This window comes from Elaeis guineensis, chromosome 4, assembly GCF_000442705.2.
Source record: "Elaeis guineensis isolate ETL-2024a chromosome 4, EG11, whole genome shotgun sequence".
Classification (NCBI taxonomy): domain Eukaryota; kingdom Viridiplantae; phylum Streptophyta; class Magnoliopsida; order Arecales; family Arecaceae; genus Elaeis; species Elaeis guineensis.
Genome location: NC_025996.2, coordinates 21,590,594 through 21,612,750, shown reverse-complemented (window position 1 = coordinate 21,612,750; position 22,157 = coordinate 21,590,594). Strand labels below are relative to the sequence as shown.

At 36.9% G+C, this 22,157-nt stretch overlaps 2 protein-coding genes across 3 annotated transcripts; one reads left to right on the top strand and one right to left on the bottom strand.

The window, feature by feature from the left end:
* Window positions 1–2,258: 2,258 nt before the first annotated feature.
* On the bottom strand, window positions 2,259–8,899 carry LOC105037415 (replication factor C subunit 4). Its single transcript, XM_073255825.1, has 7 exons — window positions 8,625–8,899; window positions 8,336–8,442; window positions 8,124–8,225; window positions 7,825–8,020; window positions 2,914–3,042; window positions 2,632–2,826; window positions 2,259–2,544 (listed from the first exon to the last, which is right to left on the bottom strand). The coding sequence occupies exons 1-7, from the start codon at window positions 8,787–8,789 to the stop codon at window positions 2,434–2,436; spliced, it is 1,005 nt and encodes a 334-aa protein (XP_073111926.1). The 5' UTR covers window positions 8,790–8,899; the 3' UTR covers window positions 2,259–2,433.
* Window positions 8,900–13,421: 4,522 nt separating this feature from the next.
* On the top strand, window positions 13,422–20,913 carry LOC105043423 (E3 ubiquitin-protein ligase At1g12760). Of its 2 annotated transcripts, none has more exons than XM_010920962.3 (5): window positions 13,422–14,169; window positions 16,725–16,844; window positions 16,933–17,065; window positions 18,592–18,759; window positions 20,498–20,913. In XM_010920962.3, the coding sequence occupies exons 1-5, from the start codon at window positions 13,628–13,630 to the stop codon at window positions 20,669–20,671; spliced, it is 1,137 nt and encodes a 378-aa protein (XP_010919264.1). In that variant the 5' UTR covers window positions 13,422–13,627; the 3' UTR covers window positions 20,672–20,913. The 2 variants fall into 2 exon arrangements, with proteins under 2 accessions (XP_010919264.1, XP_010919263.1); XM_010920961.3 differs by having other exon boundaries at window positions 13,439–14,169; window positions 18,595–18,759.
* Window positions 20,914–22,157: the final 1,244 nt, after the last annotated feature.

The window sequence follows — 22,157 nt, the reverse complement described above, 5'->3', positions numbered from 1 at the left end:
AAGAGCCTTTCCTGAAACCAGGTCTGATTGGGGAATCCAAGATGATAAGGCCTCTAGGATTGATTATATTTATGGGGAACTACATAAAGCGATATGGTTAAAGAGGAGATGGCTTATTCTGCAGTACGATAGATACCGTGGCAAGTCAGGAACAAAATGGAAAAGGATGGTACCACCACTAAACCACCAATATTCAAGTGAAGGCTTAAACAAGTAAGGATCAGCATCCAGTACCAGTAAGTTCATTTCCTCCTGATAGTCTATCTGACAATGCTTGTCAAACTATGATAAAGAGCATGCAGAGGGTGTCCCACAGATCACAACATTGTTCAACTTGGAAGATGTTGTTCGCTGTCACAAACCAGACAATGCTAGGCCAACACTACCACATAGCTAAACATCCAACAAATTTTTAAGTAAATTTTCACCTATCATTCCACAGGCTTGCTTAAACAAGTTAAGGATCGGCATCTAGTACCAGTAAGTTCATTTCCCCCTAATAATCTATCCGACAATGCTCATCAAGCTATGATAAAGACCACACAGAGGGTGTCCCACAAATCACAACATTGTTGAACTTGGAAGATGTTGTTCGCTGTCACAAACTAGACGGTGCTAGGCCAACACTACCACATACCTAAACATCCAACAAATTTTCAAGTAAATTTCCACCTATCGTTGCATAGGCTTAAACAAGTTAAGCACCGGCATCTAGTACCAGTATGTTCATTTCCCTTGATAGTCTATCTAACAATGCTTGTCAGCTATGACGAAGAGCATGCAAAGGGTGTCCCACAGATCACAATATTGTTAAACTTGGTAGATGTTCGTTGTCACAAACTAGACTGTTCCAGGGCCAACACTACCACGTAGCCAAACATCCAACAAATTTTCAAGTAGATATCCACTTCTGGTTGCATAGGCTTAAACAAGTTAAGCATTGGCATCTTGTACCAGTAAGTTCATTTCCCCCTGATAGTCTATCTGACAATGCTTGTCAAGCTATGATAAAGACCATGCAGAGGGTGTCCCAGAGATCTGTTAAACTTGTAAGATGTTGTTCGTTGTCACAGACTAGACAATGCCAGAGCCAACACTACCACATAGCTAAACATCCAACAAATTTTCAAGTATATTTCCACCTATAGTTCCATTGGCTTAAACAAGTTAAGCATTAGCATCTACTACCAGTGAGTTCATTTCCCCCTAATAGTCTATCTGACAACGCTTGCCAAGCTATGATAAAGAGCATGCAGAGGATGACCCACATATCACAACATTATTAAACTTGAAAGATGTTGTTCGCTGTCATAAACTAAGCAGTGCTAGGCCAACACTACCACATAGCTAAACATCCAACAAATTTTCAAGTAAATTTCCACCTATCGTTGCATAGGCTTAAACAAGTTAAGCATCGGCATCTAGTACCAGTAAGTTCATTTCCCCTTGATAGTCTATCTAACAATGCTTGTCAAGCTACGATAAATAGCATGCAAAGGGTGTCCCATAGATGACAACATTGTTAAACTTGGAAGATGTTGTCCGTTGTCACAAACTAGACCGTGCTAGGCCAACACTACCATATAGCTAAACATCCAATAAATTTTAAGCAAATTTCCACCTATCGTTGCATAGGCTTAAACAAGTTAAGCATCGGCATCTAGTATCAATAAGTTCATTTCCCCCCGATAGTCTATCCGACAATGCTTGTCAAGCTACAATAAAGAGCATGCAGAGGATGTCCCACAGATCACAACATTATTAAACTTGGAAGATGTTGCTCGATGTGACAAACTAGACAGTGCTAGGGCCAACACGACCACATAGCTAAACATCCAACAAACTTTTAAGTAAATTCCACCTGTAGTTGCATAGGCTTAAACAAGTTAGGCATCAACATCTAGTACCAGTAAGTTCATTTCCCCCTGATAGTCATCTGACAATGCTTGTCAAGCTATGATAAAGAGCAGGCAAAGGATATCCCACATATCACAACATTGTTAAACTTAGAAGATGTTGTTTGATGTCACAAACTAAACAGTGCTAGGCCAACACTACCACATAGCTAAGCATCCAATAATTTTTCAAGTAAATTTCCACCTATCATTGCATAAGTTGGTCAAATAGTCATGAAACTTTTGACTACATATTATTTGGTATGCCGACAAAATCACATTCTAGCATAGCATAGGGTTTTTCTTCCAGGGCCTAAATCTGAGTGTTAAATAAAATTTAAAACTAGAATATGTATCAAAGACTGATGGGAATTTCCTAGACTTCCAACTTGTTAGAATGATAACAAATGTAATCAAGTTGAACATTTGACAAATAACTGAAAACTAGTGAAGAACGAGTATTATGATTAGCTTAACAACTCAGAGTTCTCAAAATTTCAGACAAAGAAGAATAGCTATCATTAACAACAATAAATATTTACGGAGCTTTCGCCGTTTCCCGAACCAATGCAAGCTTAGCTAAGAGACCTGAGAGCTGAAGAAGTGAGCCTACTCCATCACATATTCTCATGTGGGCAAATCCTGTTTCCTGAACTCAGAGAAACATGACGACAAAGGTCAAATATGAAAGCTGGACAAAATATAGGATAGAAGATTATCAGGAACAGCTGACTACCTTCAAGAATTCCAGCTTCAGATATTCAGCCATGTCATAATTTTTAATAATTCGAAAGAGAGTGGTGATTATGTCAGTAGGAGAATAGCCCAAATCATAGAGCTGCTTCAGACCAGCACAGGCATCATCAAACTTCCCCTCAAGCACGTTGCGGATCATATTCTTAACATGCAAAGGGTGAGGCTGATCACAAACCTGCATTAATATTATGAAGAACCCTCCATTAGCAAATAAAAAAGGTGATGTTAAAGGTCGGGGAACTTTAAATCTCTAAAATTCAACCTTGAACACATTCTCCTGATTGACAAACCGGAACCCACTAAATGTCGCTTGCAAATTGTTCAAAGCCTGCCTCATGTCACCATCAGCAGTGAATATGATGGCCTCAAGGCCTTCTGGCACATAAGGAACCTACCAATGATTTGATGGACAATCAACAGATTAGATACATGCCTTGAACTTTACCATGCATGATGAAGTGTATGATATAGCTCATAGGATCTTATCAGCTGTCATGCAGTATAAGAAGGCTTGGTCATGAATAGTCTGGACTCGATGCTTGCGGACTCAAATGGCTCAGACAATTTCATAAGTGATTCACTGCTTCCTACCAGAGACTATGGTGTTAGTTCCAGATTAGAACAAGATAGAACAACTATCAGCCGGGGCAGCTTCCCATGAATTTTTAGTCCTATAGCAAGCGCACATGCAAACTCGCAAAGAAATGAATCAAAAATAGAATACTAATCCACAGGAAGCTATCAACCCATTTATTCCACCTCTCCACTAGCCTGACATGTCTGTGCTGTTTAGCAATGTCAAAATATGTACAGACCTAGGTAGATATGGTGAAGGAAGCAAGGTAGACAATGTTTCAATTACATGATGTGGTGTAAGTGTTTATAAAAGCAACAGTAAATCGCAGGAATCACTCTATTATTTATGCTCAGCCATTAGAAATTCACTGATGCAGTTGCAAAACTCTGAAAACTGGTGAATGGATGATAAAACACCATTGAGCATTCAGGAAGTATGTTCACTCAACTCTATGCTTTTTCTCATATAGTGAGCATGTGCATATTTGATACCAGATGATTGGATCAAATTTCCATGTGAAGGATCTGTAGTAAATTTATGAAGACTGGTGTAACCAATGCTTCAACACTACTGGAAAAGAGAAGGTTACTGAAAACCATCAATACAGAATCCTGGTGACAGACCTTTTATGGACACTTGTCCTTCAATTCCTAACTGTCTAAGAGAAGGGTATAGTGCAGATCTTTTCTGAGACTGAAAAAAAATCTAAGAAATGTAATCTTTTCAGATATTTCTGCTACAAGATGAGGTGCATGGATTATACGGCCTGGACCAGCTAGGTAGATGTGGATGAGGTCTGCAATGTTTGCAAATTTATTGGAGCACTATATCAGTAGCTTCAATCATCCCATCAGGCCATTTGATGAGGTCATTGACTTTGTTTAATCAAACTGGGTTACTACAAGACAGGAGAAGTGTAGTCATAGCATCTTAACCATGCCTGCGATTGACTTGCTCCCCAATTATGCAGAAAGACTGCTCTGCTGGAAGTTTAAAAGGATAATGTTCAGAGGTCTAAGGCTTGTCATTACCAGAAACAAGATCATCATTGACGACTCTTTAAAATATTGTTGTTGGCTGTTAGGGTGCCATCTTGTGACACAAAGAAATGGCTGTCTGAAGTTGCTCACAGGTGTATAACATAACAACAATAATCTATTCAACTTTGCATTCAGTAAGTTATATGACTCAAATTCAGATTGTATCACAATATTGACAAAGAAAACTAATATTTCTACAGTCTATTCTAGATTTCTAGGATGATCAGAGAGACAAGGTAGTCAACACAAATTTGCAAACAAAGAGGTTTTGAGTTCCTCCAATGCTGATATCAATTGTACCCAGAAAAGAAATATTCCAAGAAAACCAGCTAGTTAACACTGGAAGAAATAAACATTACAGAATTAGTGCTTTTCCATTGTGCACCCCATGCCATCGGTTTGATAGTTGCACTCTATATTTATGTCCAACTTAGCAACACAGATGCCATCACAGAAATTTAACCTCTCTCTCAAATTTAAGAGAGAGGGTGGCAAGAGAGAGTTTTCACATATACACTAGCATTTCAATCCCCAACCATCCAGCATTATCATGGGAATATATGCGCTTGAGAAGGATGGTAAAACTTCTAAAAAAAGACTAACATCCATGAGGATGGATCAGTAAGTTAACTGCCATCATATTATGTGAGAAAATGCAAAGAAACTTGAGCAGTGAGAAAGATGAAAGGTGGTACTAAGTATGGGCATTATGAGACTAAATGTGACCCATTAAATGTTGCTAAATAAGAAAGAACATGCAATCTTCATAGGCCAAGAGACAAAATGTTTGATGAGGGCATGGATTTGATGAAAAGCCTAGTCAGACATAGACAAAGCAGATGAGAATGGAGATGAGTTAGAAATGGAGGTAGGGAAGATAATGATGTGAAAGTGTTAATGGTGATGATAACCAAATTGATGGTGGAGGTATTGCTCTATTAATCTTCTTCTTTTTTCTTTTTCTTTTTTTTTTTTTTTTGGTGATATTTCAATCTTGGTATTGAAAATAATCACCAAGTGTATCACAATTCAAAGTATCATGGGTTGGAGCAATCACATTAAAGCATTTCCATCAATTGTGATTTCAGTTTATTTCCTAGCCCTAGGTATCATGGATATGGAGACAGTTGTGATGACAAAATCATTTCAAGTCACCTTAAAGAGTCCTAGCAGATATCTCCCATATATCCTTTTCTCACATGGTAAAGCTTATGCTAAAGTAATTATAACTTTCACATTTCTTGCCCTTATTTTGTAAGAACTCAATAGAACTATCTAAGCTACAACATATATTTTAGTGGTCATATTATGCATACTTTTTGTATATGTTGCATGAGCATAATGCACCTTTTTTATAAATGCTTTCGTCCAAATGTCCAATTTCGAACTGAGGTTTATACTGTTTTAGACCAAAAATAGTTTGCATCAATTCATCAATCAGCTAAGACAAGCACGTGTCGTCTCGAGGTGCCTCTACAGGTGTATAGGTGGAAGAGGAAGAAGAGAAGAGACGAGAAAGAGGTGGCTGGGATGGTAGGAGTAGGAGAAGTAAAAGGAGCATGGGGAGGAGGAGAGGTGGAGAAGGTAGGGGAGGGTGGAGGAGAAGGAGAATGAGAACAGGAGGTGGAAGAGGGAAAGAATAAATAGGAGAAAGAGGAGAGGGAAGAGATGAGGAATGGATGCAGAAGAGGAAAGAAGGTGGAAGAGAATGAAGGGAAAAAATGATATCAACATATGGCATTGCTGCCAACCTCTAGAAGCAATCAGCAATCATGCTATGCAACAAAGTCCCATGATATGCTAGCTGTTGCCAGCTGCCACCATTCTCTCTTTCACTCCTTTCTCAATTTCGTTCTTCAACTCACATTTAGGGGGTGCTTGGTTCGCGACCGGAATCGGAATCGGAATCAATCAATTGGAATCGGAATGGCTTGGAATCGGAATCGGAATGGCTGAATCCCCTAAAGCGTTTGATTCATGACCGGATTCAGAATCAAATTGGAATGAAAATTTGAATCCATAGATAAGAGTAGGGATTGAGTTTTATGTAGATTGGGCCATTTCCATTCCACTCCAGAATCGAAAACGGAATGGGACTCCTCTCAACCAAATAGTTGGAATAGGAGTTACCCATTTCCATTCTGATTCCAGACCCCCACTCACCCCAACCAAGCACCCCCTTAATTTTGGAGATGGAAGGTTCTCAGTATGGGTTGCAAACGGTTTGAACAACTTGAGCTCGACTCAGGCTCAACTAGAAAAAAGCTCAATTTAAGCTCAATTGAGGCTAAACAAATCGAGCTTAAACCAGCAATCTAGGCTCAAAATTAATTTCAACCTGAGCCAAAATTAGACCCAGCTTAATCTGCTTGATTATGCTTAAAAATATATTTATGTATACATGTATAAAATAAATTTATAAGTTCAGGGAGTGATTGTTGGATACAATGGTCCATAGTATTAGGATCATTTCAAGCTGGAATGTTTATTTAACTTTCTGAATTCATTAAATATTTTTTAAGAATCCATTAACTATTAATTTGATTTGAATGAAGCTTAAAATCAAGCTTTAATCAAGCATGAAGCAAGCTAGTTTTGAAACCTGAATTGATTTCTATCTCGATTAGGATTTTCAAGATCAACTCAATTACACCCCTGGTTAAGGGTGAAGCAGCTTCTATAGTTTGCCTCAGCCGAATTAGCTCATCTGACCTATATTCTTTGCCCAAAAAACATGCCACCTGGTTGCATACGGTCACATAACCTATACATGTGCCTAAGCAATCCTCATGTGACCCAATCAAATATCAATGGCACTTGGGCCCTATGCAAGGCAGCAAGGCATTATGTATGCTTATGAAGTGGCATAGACCAGCTTTTAGGACATTGCATGAAAGTGCATCAAAATCAGTGGCATTTTGCTATTGGAGCAATATAATTGTAACCACATGAAACTTTATTGAAATTTTGCTATCTGGGTCTAATTGTTGATATTACATGATCATATAAATGAGAAGTTGAAGAAGTTAAGCTTGACAGCAGAGAAGACTAGAAAATTACAAAGCATGGGAGCATCCCAATAGAAATATTGCAATGGAGAATTCATAGGAAGATTTTGAAAATGGCGATAAGGACTTGATAAAGAACTTGTAGAAAGAAGAAATAAACAAAATTCTATAATTAACATCAAATATACAAATTTGTTGGTAGGTAAAAATACAAATTCCTATCATGTTAGAATTAAATATGAGGCATAAAAGAAATACAAAAACACTACAACCAAGTTTAAAGATTTCCTACCACCCTTTTGAGAAGCACTTCAAAATATACCAACAAATTTCAATCATATTGTACCTTTCAAGTCATATTGTACCAATCAAGTCCAATCCCACAGACTTGAAGAAATCTTATCTAAAAATTTAACAGAATTAACAGCAGTGATTCATTCATTCACTAGTAATTGCTTCAGCTGACTGTTTATTAGATCTCTGTTAAAACTGTAACAACCAGAGTTACATATTGTGTGCGTGCGTGTGAGAGAGAGGGGAAAATTAACCTTCTCGGCTTCCACCACTACCATAAGGCGGCCGAGAATCTCCTGATCAGACAGCCTCGAGAAGCGAACAAGCGCACACCTACTCTGAATTGGCTCAATGATTTTAGATGATATATTGCAGGCAAGGGCGAACCGTGTGGTGTTTGAATAGATCTCCATTGTCCTCCTCAATGCTTGTTGTGCACCAGATGTCATACTAGAAAATTCCAGCATCAGACCACAACCACCAAGAAACAATAAATTCGGGCAAGCAAATACCAATGCGACCATCTAATACCAAACCACACCCTCGGAATTACCTGTCGGCCTCATCTAAGATTATAATCTTGTGGCGGCCTGGTGGAAGTGTTACTTTCTTCTGGGCGAACATCTTGATCTTGTTCCTCACCACATCGATACCCCTGCAAGATTTGAATCAGAACTATAGGAGTCCTCTTGACATAATAATGAGAGATTACATGGAGATTTCAAACCAAAAAATTCAAAAGATTGGCAATTGGTGGGACGCTACCTATCGTCAGATGCGTTCAGCTCAAGAACGGCCTCTCGGCAATTAGGGCCCAAGAGCTCGTGGGCGAGGGCGAGTATGCTCGTAGTCTTCCCGGTGCCAGGAGGACCCTGAAAATTGGGAAATGGAGGAAGAAATTTGAAATTTTATAGCTGGAAATCCAGGTGTCCATCTGGGAGTGTGTAGAAGTGTTTCTTTGGAAAATCCTAGAAGGGTTTCTTTGAGGGAAAAAAAAAACAAGAATAGGGTGTGGGTTTTTTGTTTTCTTGAAAGGGAGTTTTGGGGAGCTCACCGAGAGGATGAGATTGGGCATGTTGCCATCGCGGGCGATGATTTCAAGGCGGGAGACGGCGTCGGAGTTGCCGACGACGTCGGAGACTTTGGTGGGCCGGTACTTCTCGACCCACGGGATGTCGTAGAGGCTGGTAGAGGAGGAGGAGGAGGAGGAGGAGGCCATGGGTTGTTTTAGAGGGAAAAAGAACTTGGTTGCGGGGAAGGGAAAGTAGATTTATCGGGAAGAAGATACCCTGGAGCTATGGAGGGAGGGCGGGGAAGAGAGGGAAAACGCCGTGCCTCCGGATTTTAGGCACTAGTACCCGGCACGTGCTATACACGTGACATACAGAGGAAGCGTGTTTGGTTGATGCGAGAGTTTAAGACTAAAATAAGATGAAAATATCTAATTTAAATACGGGCCAAACTGAGGAGATAACCGGTAACTTATTTAGCATGAAAGCAGCTGGGCGCTAATTTGATCTCCTGCTAACACAAAAAGAGTTGGATGTCATGCTATGAGAAAGTGTCTATGACTTTCTTCCTTTTTTTTTTTTTTTTTATAGAAAAAACACTACGTTGATCCAAAGGTTCAAATACAATACTACCAAGATCCTTCCTCTGCTTCCAAATAACCGAGCAGCAGCACGTAAAGGAGGCACAAAGACCATACAAGGGTGCCATTACATAAAGTAGCATCAGATGAGATGTATTAAAACATAGTATTAAAAGTAGAAAATAGACATGAGGACAGACCAGGCACAAAGTAAGGAAGGAAAAAAGGAATGCAGCCGCAACACCAGAGAAAGTGGCTAATTAATGGCTGCAAGTCCAGAGGTGGCAATTCGTATTGGCGGATCGTACCCAGATTGATGCATTTACAGCATGACCTATATAATTTAAACACAAACGCAACATGATTATTAAATAAATTAAAATTTATGATTCATAAAAAATTTATTTATTAAACAAATTATTCATATAATTTGATTATTCATTATGACGTGGGATTGATACGAACACGATACATTTATAATATGATCAATAAAATTAACATAATAATTTTTAAAAAAATTAAATAAATTTAATTTTTTTAGGATTCAACTAAACTGCAAAAGAATAGCCACATGTATGAATTAAAATAAATAAAAATAACCATATAAATACCCAACCACAAATCATTACACGGGTGATGCAACAAATCTATTATAAATATATTTAAAAATCTACATCAATCATCAATCAAAATCTATTTCAATATAAGAGTAATTAAATTATACTAACACAAATATATCCTTACTTAAATTCCATACATTAGCAAAATTTAAACACCAAATAACAATCAATAGTTCACAAAATACATAATAATATAATATACCAATACAACATAACAAAACTCAATAAACTAAACCACAAGTCTCCTCTTAAAACCATCAAGGCTCCCACTCCAAAATACATAATATCAAAAATTACAAGATTGTTATGGATTTCATATAAATAACATTTTTTTAATAATTTTATAAAAATATTACATAGGTTATGCGGGTCTATTTTGGATTCATGAGTCCATGCATAAATGACTCAGATTTTATGGATAGTAACCGTGTCGAGCTGTTTTCGATCCGAACCCGCATAAGCTCGATATAAACCAGATTTTTCAGTGTTGTGTTTGTGTTGGATTCACGTATCATGTCAAAAATTGCCACCTCTAGCTACAACATCTTGATAGTTCTAATAGGTGAGCCATGATACAACACCATCGTCCAATCAGGTGCATGCATAAAGAAGCATACAAAGAATATAGCTGCTATAAAGGATATAATGGATATGCGCCAATGGCAGTAAGAAAGTATGAGATTTTTTGAATTTATCTTTTTTTGAATTTTGCTCCTACAAGATGAAAGGGATGAGATAAAATAGAAATAGAGATGGATGAAGAGCGCTTCCTAAATGATGAGAAAAGATGATGGAGAGGTAACACACAAGGACTAATTTGGTTTGTGAGAAGATTTTTTTTTTTCAAATTTTAGAAATATGATATTTTAGAAAGTGATTTTAGTATATTTGGTTGATCATATGAAAGCAATTTTTTTCACAATAATATATGTTAGGTTAATTATCTACTTTTATTAAAAAATATATAAGATACATATTACATTCTCAACATATGTAAAAACCTTATTTAGTATATACATTATCATTGTTTGCCAATAAAAAATTCTAACGGTTACAAGTATTTTTTGGCCGTAAATTGTGGTGAAGGATTTTAGGTATTATAATGGAGAGAATATTCATTTCAATTATAGATCTTTTGATGGCTTAAAACGATATTTTCAGAAAAAGAGAGTTTCAAATTTTCATTCCAAAGCCAAAAACTTATATCCTATATAGATTTTTTTTTTGCATGAAATATGAAAATTTTATTCATATAGAAATACCTTTTTCCAATCTTTTTTTTTTTGAAAACTCCAATCAAATAAGCAAAAAAAAATTTATTTTTTGTTGATCATGTTTTCTCCCTTCACTTCCTGCAAACCAAATGATTCTGAAATATTTTACTTTTTATCAGTGTTTTGCATATTTGATGTACATAATTAATATGATGGATGATTTTTTTATTATCTACCATAATCACAAGTTTTCTTATTTGTTATGGAATTTAATAAATATGCTTTGATATTTTGAAAATAAAGAATCATGATAATTTATATGAATAAAAAATTATAGTAAGATGCTATAAAAATTGGTATGAAAATGCATGGAAGTAGGATAGGAACCTAACTCATTACGTGTGTGGAGTTTAAAATCATGGATATATGTCATGCATATCCCACCATCATTACAGTATATGACAATTAAAATAATCATTATAAGATATCATGCTTCATGGTCTCTGGTATCTGCTCAAGATTTCTTAGGTATCATTTATTAATATTATCTTAAAATATTTGATCTCCTATCCTTTATCTAGTTACCCTCGCACATATTTCTCTCTTTTCCTTCACCAATAAATTGTAGATGGAATAAATAAGCATTTTTTTTAATTTTTTAAAGAACCTTTTATATAGATTACTCTGTCCCTTGCATGGTGCTTGTATGCTTTTGTTTTACCATGGGGATGAATTTCTATATACCTATACACTATGTGCCATGAGATAATATTACTTTTACTAGATGAGATGATATTTGCAAAAAAACTTCAGTGCAAGTTAAAGATTCTCGACTATTTTGCTATTAAAAAAAATATTCTAGTTGGTGTAAAAAGCTTTGTTTATAAGATTGCAAGACAAAAATAATCAACAAAAAATTATTATTTTTGGAAGAAGGAAAGAAAATAGGTCAAATAGATGCAGAGCTAAAGTCCTTTAACTTTCATTTCTACGGACATTTGTATCCATTCTTTAGAGGATAAAAAATTTTTGTGGAATTCATATTTTTTTGGATAAGTATTTTGCAAGTAACATTAGACAAAAATATTTTATTCATATTTTTTTATGCATTGAAAATGACTCAAAAATTTTTTACTTATGTTCTTCCGTATTACTTCTTTTTTGGTTAAATTGTTAAAATCTATTTATATTTTTCATAATATTATTTATTAAATAAATAATATATACGATAATTATATTATATTATATTATATAGTATAATAATATATTATATTTTTTATATTATTATTATAAGATTAAGAGTATTTTAGAAATAAAATAATTTTTTTTTGTTGATAGAAAAATAATTTTTTCACTTTTTAGATAAGAAAGGGTTTTCTTCGTTTCATAAATAAAAGTTATTCATAAAATAATAACTTATAAATCTAAAAAAATATAAAAACATAAATAATTTGGTTAAAAAAAATTGATTATTTTTCTAATGATATTTATCCAAATGGATTCTCGATTTCTTGCTTTATATATAACTTCACACAGCCTAACATCAAAATGAGGTGTCCATTTAAGATCAGTTTGGACTGCATAATGGCGCAGAAGCATAAATAAATACCGTTGCCATCATCTCAAAAGCAGGCAAGCACTCAGACTTGGACGCCAAAAGCGATAGATTTTAAGTTAACAACAAGGAAAAAAAAAAAAAGAGAGAAGGCGGATCCCTATAAAGTAAACGCATTTAAGGCACATTAATCAGTGGAACGCTTCACAGGTCATTGCATCGTTTTTTTTTTTTTTTTTTTTTTGGGTAAGAGATCATTGTATCGTTGAACAGGCAACGTCATTCTCATGTGTTGATTACCCAGAAATAATTCAGAGACTGATTGAGCGGCCGATAATTGTTTATTTTCTAAACGAATTCACAGAATATCTTACCATGTTTGTACCTTACCTTCTTAATGTCACTCCACCGCCGTAGTAGTAAACAAAAGCAGCAACAGCGGCCAATAGGTCTCCGCCATCGCACCCAGTCTCGTGATTCACCGCGTCAATTCACCAGTACTTCTGGGATCTCATACGGGCATCTAAACGTCAAATAAAAGTACGAAACCTATCAGCATTTAAGCCCACCATTCCATCGTTTCACTGGATTACATTCGTCGGCCAACGAATGGATCAACAGACTTCCTTGCGACGGCCCTCACCTTTGAAGCACAACGTACGAACACTCCCCAAAAACCAGCCTACCAAACCAGAACATTTTTGTCGTGTCATGACTCGATACCAAACGGCCGAAGATCCTAGATGCCCCGGTACCCGGATCGTTGAGTACACGTTTCAGTATACTATTTGCTCCTCTATACATTTCTCTGTTACATATCATGCAGCCGATCCATCTCCTTCTCCTTTACCTTTCGTTTCTCACTCTCTCTCGTGTCCGTTCCTCGCTATCGACGAAAAGAGAAGTGGAAGATTTCGCGTTCTTTCTCGGTTTCGAAGCGCTTTTATCAACTCCTTCCAGGGTTTCTCCATCTAGGGTTTCGATCGAGATTTCTAGGGTTTGGAGCCATGCTCGGAAGGAATTAGGGCGAGGGAAAGGGTTTCCCCTCCTTCGATCTCGTCTCTTACGAGCTTGGAGATGGCGACAGCGAGGCCTCCGAACTCGGCCGGTGACGCATCGGTCGACCCGGCCCCGCTCCTCGGCACCCGCGGCGGCGACCGCCGCCTCTCCCGGCGGCCCAGCCTCCGTGGCGCCGCCCGGTTCCTCCGCCGGGCGAGCAGCCGGCGGATGATGCGGGAGCCGTCGATGTTGGTGCGGGAGACGGCGGCGGAGCAGCTGGAGGAGCGGCAGAGCGACTGGGCCTACTCGAGGCCCGTGGTGTTCCTCGACATCCTGTGGAATCTTGCATTCGTGAGCGTCGCCGCTGGGGTCTTGGTCCTGAGCCGGGACGAGAAGCCGTCGATGCCGCTGAGACTCTGGATTGTGGGATATGCTCTCCAGTGCGTGCTTCATATGATCTGTGTGTGTATCGAGTACCGGCGGAGGCAGCACCCCCAAGGGGAAGTGATGGATGTGGATGAGGGCGGGAGCTGGAGCGGAAGGAGCTCGGGATCGAGTTCAGCGCCAGAGGTAGAAGAAGCCGCTGATGCTGAGCAGGGTCAGGACGGAGACAGGACAAGGTGAGAGAGAAACCTGGTAGCATTCCGAGCTACTTCATTGGTGTTTAGCAAGAAATATCATATCTTGTTAATTATCTGAATAATATACGATTATCTGATAAATTTTCTGATGCTAATTTTCCTTTATTTTCTTTTCTTCTTTTGGTTGAATCAAGCAGCCTTTTTAGTTTATCGAAGCTTGCCAGGTCTTATTCGTTGCAATTGTGTTGCTTTATACCTGGCCTTAAGTTTCTGTACTTCCCCCTGCTTGATTCTAAGATGGGATCGAAGATGCAATCACTGGATTATAATAAATGTTGCTTTTTGGAAATAGTGACTGAACATGAAATATTTGTTCAACATGAAACTGGACTAGAAGCAGTCTCGTGGTTTAAGGATATCAAAGAATATCCATTCGTATGCATTTTTTGCCCTCTTCTAATCCTTGAGGACTGCCAATCTACGTGAATATCCCCCCCCCCCCCCCCCCCCCCCCCCCCCCCGAACATTAGCTTTTGCTCGGATACATGATTCAGGTGTCAAGTATATAAGTGTCCAGTAGAATCTGATACAAGAACCTTTAAGAAATCTGACATTGAGAGGCATATGTATGTATAAAATAAATAATCAGCTACGTGTGCTGCTTGTTAATTTCAAAAAGTTGGCGGCTTTTCTCAATATCATGTTATAATAGGCAACTTTTATGCTGAAGTGCAAATACTTATATGCCTAATGATGTGAGTCACAAATTAATGACTTAACGTGTCAAGAGTAGTAATTAGGGGCAAGATTTTCATGCAGGAGGATTCCAATATTATCTAATAAATGGCCATGGAACTGGAACCTCATAATAATCTTATTTTATAATAATTTAAATTGTAAATTATAAAGGACATTGGTCAACAATTAATCCTTTTTTTTTTTTTGGGTACAAACAATTAATCTTATTAACAGATCATTTCTTAAGTATAAACTTGTCACAAGTTGCTCCATGGGGGTGACACTATGAGTCTATCAAAAAGAAGACAGAGGATTTGAGGTCAAGAAAGAAATTGCTATATGGCCAAAGTTTACAAATAAAGCCAAAGATTCTCTTGCCATCAGTCCAACATTATTGTGTTGTTTCCAGCATTTAAGTGATTTAATAAGTTGCTTGCTAATGATCTGGTTTCCTTTTAAATTTTAAAGGTTTGAACTATGTGTCTGGCATCCGAATTTAAACCATCCAAAACTGAATTCCTTAAAAGTCAAAAATTTGTGCACTTGTAGTTATTGTGAGCAAGTTTGGTTCAGATGTTATTTGACTGTTCAAAAAGTCCTGTATGTGTGTGCCATGAATATGAAAATGAATAAAGTCTACTAGCTGTTTATGGTACACTTTTAGTAAATATTCTCGTGGAAAAAACTGTGGCAGTATCAATAAGTTACAGAATTCCTGTTTATGTAAAAGGAAACAGGCCCTTTCTTTGAATGTCTTCTCTTATTTTTCCCCTGTAGATGGAGTGGGAAGAAGATAAGGAAACCAGATCCCTTCTCTTTTGACTCCCAGATGGTTCCGTGATTTTTCCAAATTCTTAAGGAAAAAACCCTAAGACTGTGCGACCTTCTTTAGATTCTACCTGAGCTGCTGGTGTATGAACACATGGTGCTTATTGGGTCTCCCAATCTTAGGTTATAGGTGACTCAATGTAACTGCTGAACAAGGAATACATGGGATTAGAGCATTGTGTTGGTCATATATTTTGAATTTTTAATTCTTAGTTTTCTTAAATGGAGAAGGATATCCAGCTAATTAAGTGGGACCAATTGGATAGTTAGCTTAGGATGCAAAAGGCAGGAGGGTCATGACTGTTGGTTACTTGTTGATAAACAAAAGTAATAGGGAGGAGGGGCATGTGCTGACCTTTGCACCAATATGGCTTAACACTCAAGTGTCATGAAGTGTGTTTCATATGGTAGCAAACACCAAATTTGGAGTTTCAACATAGCATTGTCTTTTGTTGAGAACTAATAATAAACAACAAGCATTACAAATATGGCATCCCTTGTCATGTTTAGAAACTTTTAGTTTTCCATTTCTTAATCAACTTGTGGCATTCATTTCATTCCCGAATTATGTGAGTGATACTTGTGCTTGAATGTCCTGGGTTGCTGTCGCAAAGCCCTGTGGATATATAGCACAGGGGCCTTGTGCAAAGCACTTTGTATTTTTGAGATATTTGGTTAATCTTTTTTTTCCCCAGAAAGTTAATATTTATAAAGAAAACACATTATAAATGTTGCATTTTGCATTAAGATGCATGTTTTAATTTTCAGCTTGGTTTTATACGTCATTATGAAAAATGCTGAGTCTTATGACATAGGGCTAGGGCTATTTGTATTGTAAAGTGAAAGCAGCTCTGAAGGACGACATAATGATGTTTCTAGGAAGAAACATGCTAATTGTGTCTACTGTTTCTCTATGTTTAGATGCTAGATTCAGTATCTTGAAAGATCTTGAGTTTTAGTTTGTAAATATGTTTCTCCCCTAAATGTTTTTTTGGGCTCACTTTTTATTTATTTATTCTTTTGGGCAGCATTGCAAAACATCTGGAATCTGCAAACACAATGTTTTCCTTTGTATGGTGGATTATTGGATTCTATTGGGTATCTGCTGGAGGCCAAGTTCTGACCCGTGATGCACCCCAACTTTACTGGTTTTGCACAGATCTTATATCTATGAATTGGGATTGATCCTGTTTTTACATTATTATCATTAATTCCTGCTTTGCACTTGTTTTGCAGGCTTTGTATAGTTTTTCTTGCATTTGATGTGTTCTTTGTCGTCTTTTGTGTTGCTCTGGCATGTGTCATTGGTATTGCAGTCTGCTGCTGTCTACCTTGCATCATTGCAATCTTATATGCAGTGGCAGATCAGGTTAGTCAGGCCAATTACTGATGCTATCTTATGGAATATCATATGCTCTAGGAAAAGATTACCATTAGCCAAAATTTCATTCTTTCTTGATGAAACTGTTCTTTGAAGCCATCTGTTGAACATGTATTCTTCATTTTTGCCAATGTTAATATCTCTCCTTTACTATTATAGAATATACACAGCAGATCTGTTACTAAGTGCAAGAGAAAATCTTGGTAAGTTGGTACTGTTGATGTCAAATTCAGGAGCAGAGCGCCTGACTGCCAGTAGCTTCTCTTTTCATACACACACGTATGTAAGCATGCAACATTTGTACAATTGCAGTAGTGAATTTTATGCATGGATTGTTGGTTGACATGACATGGCATACACGATATGTACCATGCCAGTGCCTTATGGGTATCAGCATTGACATGATATAGGTTGCGTGTTAGTATTTGACATGCTGCCATGCCAGTGTGTGTCAAGCACTAGCACAACTCATGCCAGTGCTAGACTGGCATGCTTTTAGCATGCAATACTGAGATTCTTGATTTGATTGGGGGTCATCAAAGTTGACAGATTCTAAGTGGCTTCCATCATGAAGGATGTCACAGATTTTTATTTATTTATTTAGGACATGACTGTGGTTCATGCATAAACATGTGTTATTCCATAGATTTGCAGGATAAAATAAAGCATGCTAGAGTTATCTTTTTAATTCATTACAAAAAGGCACCATCACAAGCTGATACTTAACATATTATATTTTGACTAATTCACGTTTCTTAGCACTTGACAATGAATTTAGAAATTGTGAAGACTTGAATATGCTTACTTAGAAAGCTTCAGCTCTGAAAGATACTAGCTAGGTTCAACCACAACAGCAACATTTTTCCCATTCACATGATGTAAACTTGTCAGTGTACAGAACTTATTGGTCAGCCCTGAAGCAGATCTCACATGCCAGAACACTTATGTGTTCTTCCTCTTTTATGTTGGGTCCAAATCTTTGATAAATATGCCTTTTAGACAACAAGAGCATGTTAAATTCTGAAACCTCAAAAAACTTCCCAGTTGTCTAGGATAGATCCTACTTTGTCTTCACCTTCAATAAAACAAAGGTGCTGCTTGTTCTTTATTAGTTTTTTTTTAGTTGTTTATGGATTGCTAAATATCATACTTTTGAAACTAACACTTAATGCAACGTTAGTGTTTTGCACGTTTGATCTGGTCAGTCCATGTAATGGCTGATTTACATGTATGATCCGCGCAGTAATGTATATAGTGTCTTTTTGTAGTATATGTATGTATCATCTGCCATTTCATCTAAATTTATTAAGGACAGCATGATGTGTGATTGGTTGGTCCTCTCATAATGATGTGCCTCTTGCATGTATTTTATTTTTTTGTACCAAAAAAAAAAAAAAACTTTTTTCCAACCCCTAAAAGATTGTTTGCTCTAGGTGACCTATATGACTTTAGATATTTGGTGTATAAGACTAAATAACTTCTTGTTATCTTGTATTCATTTTACTTTCCAAAAGCAGGAAGGTGCATCTGAAGAAGACATCCGTCAGCTTCCAAAATACAAGTTCTGTAAGATCGGTGAATCTGAGAAACTTGCTGGTGAGATATCAGGATCCTTTGGTGGAATAATGATGGAATGTGGTAGCAACCCACCCATGGAGCATGCCCTCTCAGGGGAGGATGCTGTACGTCTTCTAATCTTATATTTTAGTTTAATTGTACCAGATTTTTTGCTTTCTTTACACTTAACATTTTACCATAAGCATGTAGAAATGGGAATGGCTTGCTATGATTGCAAGTATCATCAAGCAATCACTCTTAAGAGTTGAAGCCAAGAATGCTCCTCTAGCAAGATGGTAGCTAATATCGCTAGCTTTCTCAACCTGCTGCATCATATGGTAACCTTTATTTCATTGCAAACTAAATACCCTTAAGGGCCTGTTTGAATATACATCAAACTCATGGTATTTGGAACCATGAATTCCAAAGGAATCCTTGTCATCAAACAAATTTTCCTTGAATGTTGTTTAGATTGCAACTTGTAAGTTATGATAATCATGGAAAAAACATGATTCCTTGAGAAATAAAAGAAAAGCCACTCTGATTGTTTTTTTCTTTTCCTACATTTCTCATGTGGTGGTTTTCTTTGTGAGTTCCCCATTGTTCACAGTGTCACCCCTTCCACCCCAATTCTACATGCTTCTTCAAAATGTGAATGACCCCAGGACATCTTTGTCCTTCCTTTCCTGCTCCAGGGAACAACATTAGGTTCCTAAATGTAGCCTATGCTGTGGTCGTTGCCCTTGGTTCCCTGTTATCCTCTCTTTTTGCATCTACCAAGGATTTGAAGGATAGAAGGCAAGATGAAACAAGAGAAGATAGAGTGAGGAGATCACATGTGGTGGTCCTTCCTTTCTGAGGTTGTCAGACACGTGGCATGACCCTTGGAAGTTGAAGGCTCCATACTCTTGGACTTTATTCTTGCAAGCCAGATGTTGGAGTTTCATATTCAATCATTCTGTTCTTATAGGAAGATCCAACATGAAACATGATGAGAACCCTGTGGATTGGAATCATGATTTTGGAGAGGAATGTATGGAGTTGGAATGCACTTATTGTATTTCAGTTTGTTAGAATTCATCTCCTGAATTTTCTGTAGCTATCAAAATAGCAATTTTAAAAGAATGTCAAAGTGATCTTTTCTTTTGGGATCTTGCTGCAGCAACATTTTTATATTATCTTATGATTTTTTGGTAACTTCCTGAAGCATCCAAAGGCCCTATGTTTTTGATGGATGCTGATACTTGAGGACGTTACTGATACGATCTAATACACCTAATGTGGGCCAGTAAGCACCTATACTCAAATCCTTGTAGTAGACTGTGTGGGAGTCGAGGTGTTCAGAGAGAGGAGAGCAGACTGGCACATACTGGACTCTTTGATTATCGGTATTTGAAAGATATTAGAATATATATATATATATATATATATATTGTGCGTGTGCTTGTTTGTTTGCTCCTTCCCTCCCATGTTTTCTCCCAGCCCTATCCATAGGATTTTGTGAAACAGGTCCTAAATTATAAACCTTTATTCCCTCCAGTCTTGGCTTGGTAATACAGGAAAAGGCTTGATAAAGTTTAGATTCCAAACAAAATTTTATAATATGGAAATTGGAATTAACTTGCATCAAAAAACTGAATGGACATCTGCTATGATTTGTATAAAATGTATGGCGTTTATGGAGCCGTGGTGACATTATTGTACTCTTCCTTTCATGCAACTAAACAGTAAGCTGTATTTTTATGCTTTTTTTTAATATACAGATACAACATTAACCCAACAGAATTGATAATCACAGCAAGAGAATGACCTAAAAAACCTTTTTGTGGTTTTATCATCTGACAAATGTTGTTGGACATTTAGGAATGTTGCATCTGCCTCTCAGCATACGATGATGGAGTGGAGCTGCGTCAACTTCCCTGTGGTCACCATTTCCACTGTGCCTGCATAGATAAGTGGCTTTTCATCAATGCCACATGTCCACTTTGCAAATTCAATATTATAAAGAGCAGCAACCATGGGAGAGAAGAGGTGTAGGCGGTCTATTAACCAGGTTTGAACATCTTCAGGTTGACTTGTTCCATGTTTTCCTAAGATATCGCTGGTGTCAGTATAATTGGGTAGTGAATATCTAGGTATATGTGTGTGTGGAATAGTTCTGCAGCACTCCAGTTTTCGAATTCATATCTTGTGTTTATTAGTAATGTTTGTCAATAACGATGATATACAGAAGGTGTTGGGGAACATGTGTCACCGTAATGAATTGGGCTTGTTCATGATGGATTGGTCTTTCACTGTCACGGATGAAATTTTGGCAAATTTTGCATTCTAAAATACGGGCCTTTAAGATACCGATTTTCCTCTAATATTTCCGGATTTCTTCTTGACAGAGATTGTGAGATGAAAATCCTGAATATAGCAATTCCACTCTGTCAATTGAGAAGTAGGTGATAGATTGAGGCCTTTAAAGAACTGGTGAGAATAAAGATATGGCCGAAGATTTGAAACCCTGGAACTTAAATCAGGATGAGCAAAAGTGCATTAAAATTACTAAAAGAATTACTGATACTGATGGGCGACGAGGAACAATCGGGCATTAGCAAGCTGACAATAGTTAATGGATGCTTAATAAAAACAAACATAAAGCGTTGGAAAGCTTGTCCGTTTCAAATGGGCTGAGGCAGCAGCCTATGATGATGAGGTTGACCTACGAGGAAGCTCGTATGAGTTTGATAGCAACTGAAGTCAAGTCTGCCATGTTTATTATTATTAAATAAAAGTAGTGGTGCTTTTACAAAGTCGTACAAATAAAAAAATAATTGAAAATATCAAAGCTATCCACCTTTCCTAAGCCGTGCATAAGTGCTGTCCCAAAAATGAATATCACCAAATGAAAGGAGACATGCGCAAATCACATGAATAATCTGACGAACATGCGTTAGCGGTGAGTAATGTATCGAAGCTTATGCACGACTACCAACCCAAGCAATTTTCCTAGATAATGTTTGGATATCTAAATTTTATTTTTAAAATAAAAATATAAATTTTTAAAAAATAACTATTTATTTTTATTATTTTAAATTTTTGTTTGATTGAAAATTGATATTTTATTTTTATTTCAATATAATTAATACAGTGTTATTTTAATTGGTATTCGATATGGTCCAGAATTAGTAATCCTACAATCTATCATGAAATTGATATTCTAGAATTAAAGAGAATTGATTGAAATTATTAAATCAAGATGGCCCACTATCAATTTTTTATCTATTTGAAAAAATAAAATAAAATAAACTCTTATACCATCCAAAATTTTCCAACCAAACACTACCATAAAGACTAACCGATTAAGTAGGCTCAAAAGTTTTTATGTAAAACGTGTTGAAGTTTGAAATACAAACCACTCAGCCAGGAGGATACAACTTCCAAATAAATTTTGACATTTGCAAATTATATATCAAAATCACATGATAATCAAATATTTTTATATAAAAATTAAACTTTTCCTCTTTTTTGGTGGAAA

Bases quoted from the DNA above. Each gene is read 5' to 3' on its own strand.
- LOC105037415 (XM_073255825.1), bottom strand. From the start codon at position 8,789: ATGGCCTCCTCCTCCTCCTCCTCCTCCTCTACCAGCCTCTACGACATC. The intron at 8,226-8,335 runs GTAGCGTCCCAC...CAAATCTTGCAG, and splicing joins CTGAACGCATCTGACGATAG to GGGTATCGATGTGGTGAGGA. The intron at 8,021-8,123 runs GTAATTCCGAGG...GGAATTTTCTAG, and splicing joins ATCTTAGATGAGGCCGACAG to TATGACATCTGGTGCACAAC.
- LOC105043423 (XM_010920962.3), top strand. From the start codon at position 13,628: ATGGCGACAGCGAGGCCTCCGAACTCGGCCGGTGACGCATCGGTCGAC. The intron at 16,845-16,932 runs GTTTTGCACAGA...CTTGTTTTGCAG, and splicing joins GATGCACCCCAACTTTACTG to GCTTTGTATAGTTTTTCTTG. The intron at 17,066-18,591 runs GTTAGTCAGGCC...ACTTTCCAAAAG, and splicing joins TATATGCAGTGGCAGATCAG to CAGGAAGGTGCATCTGAAGA.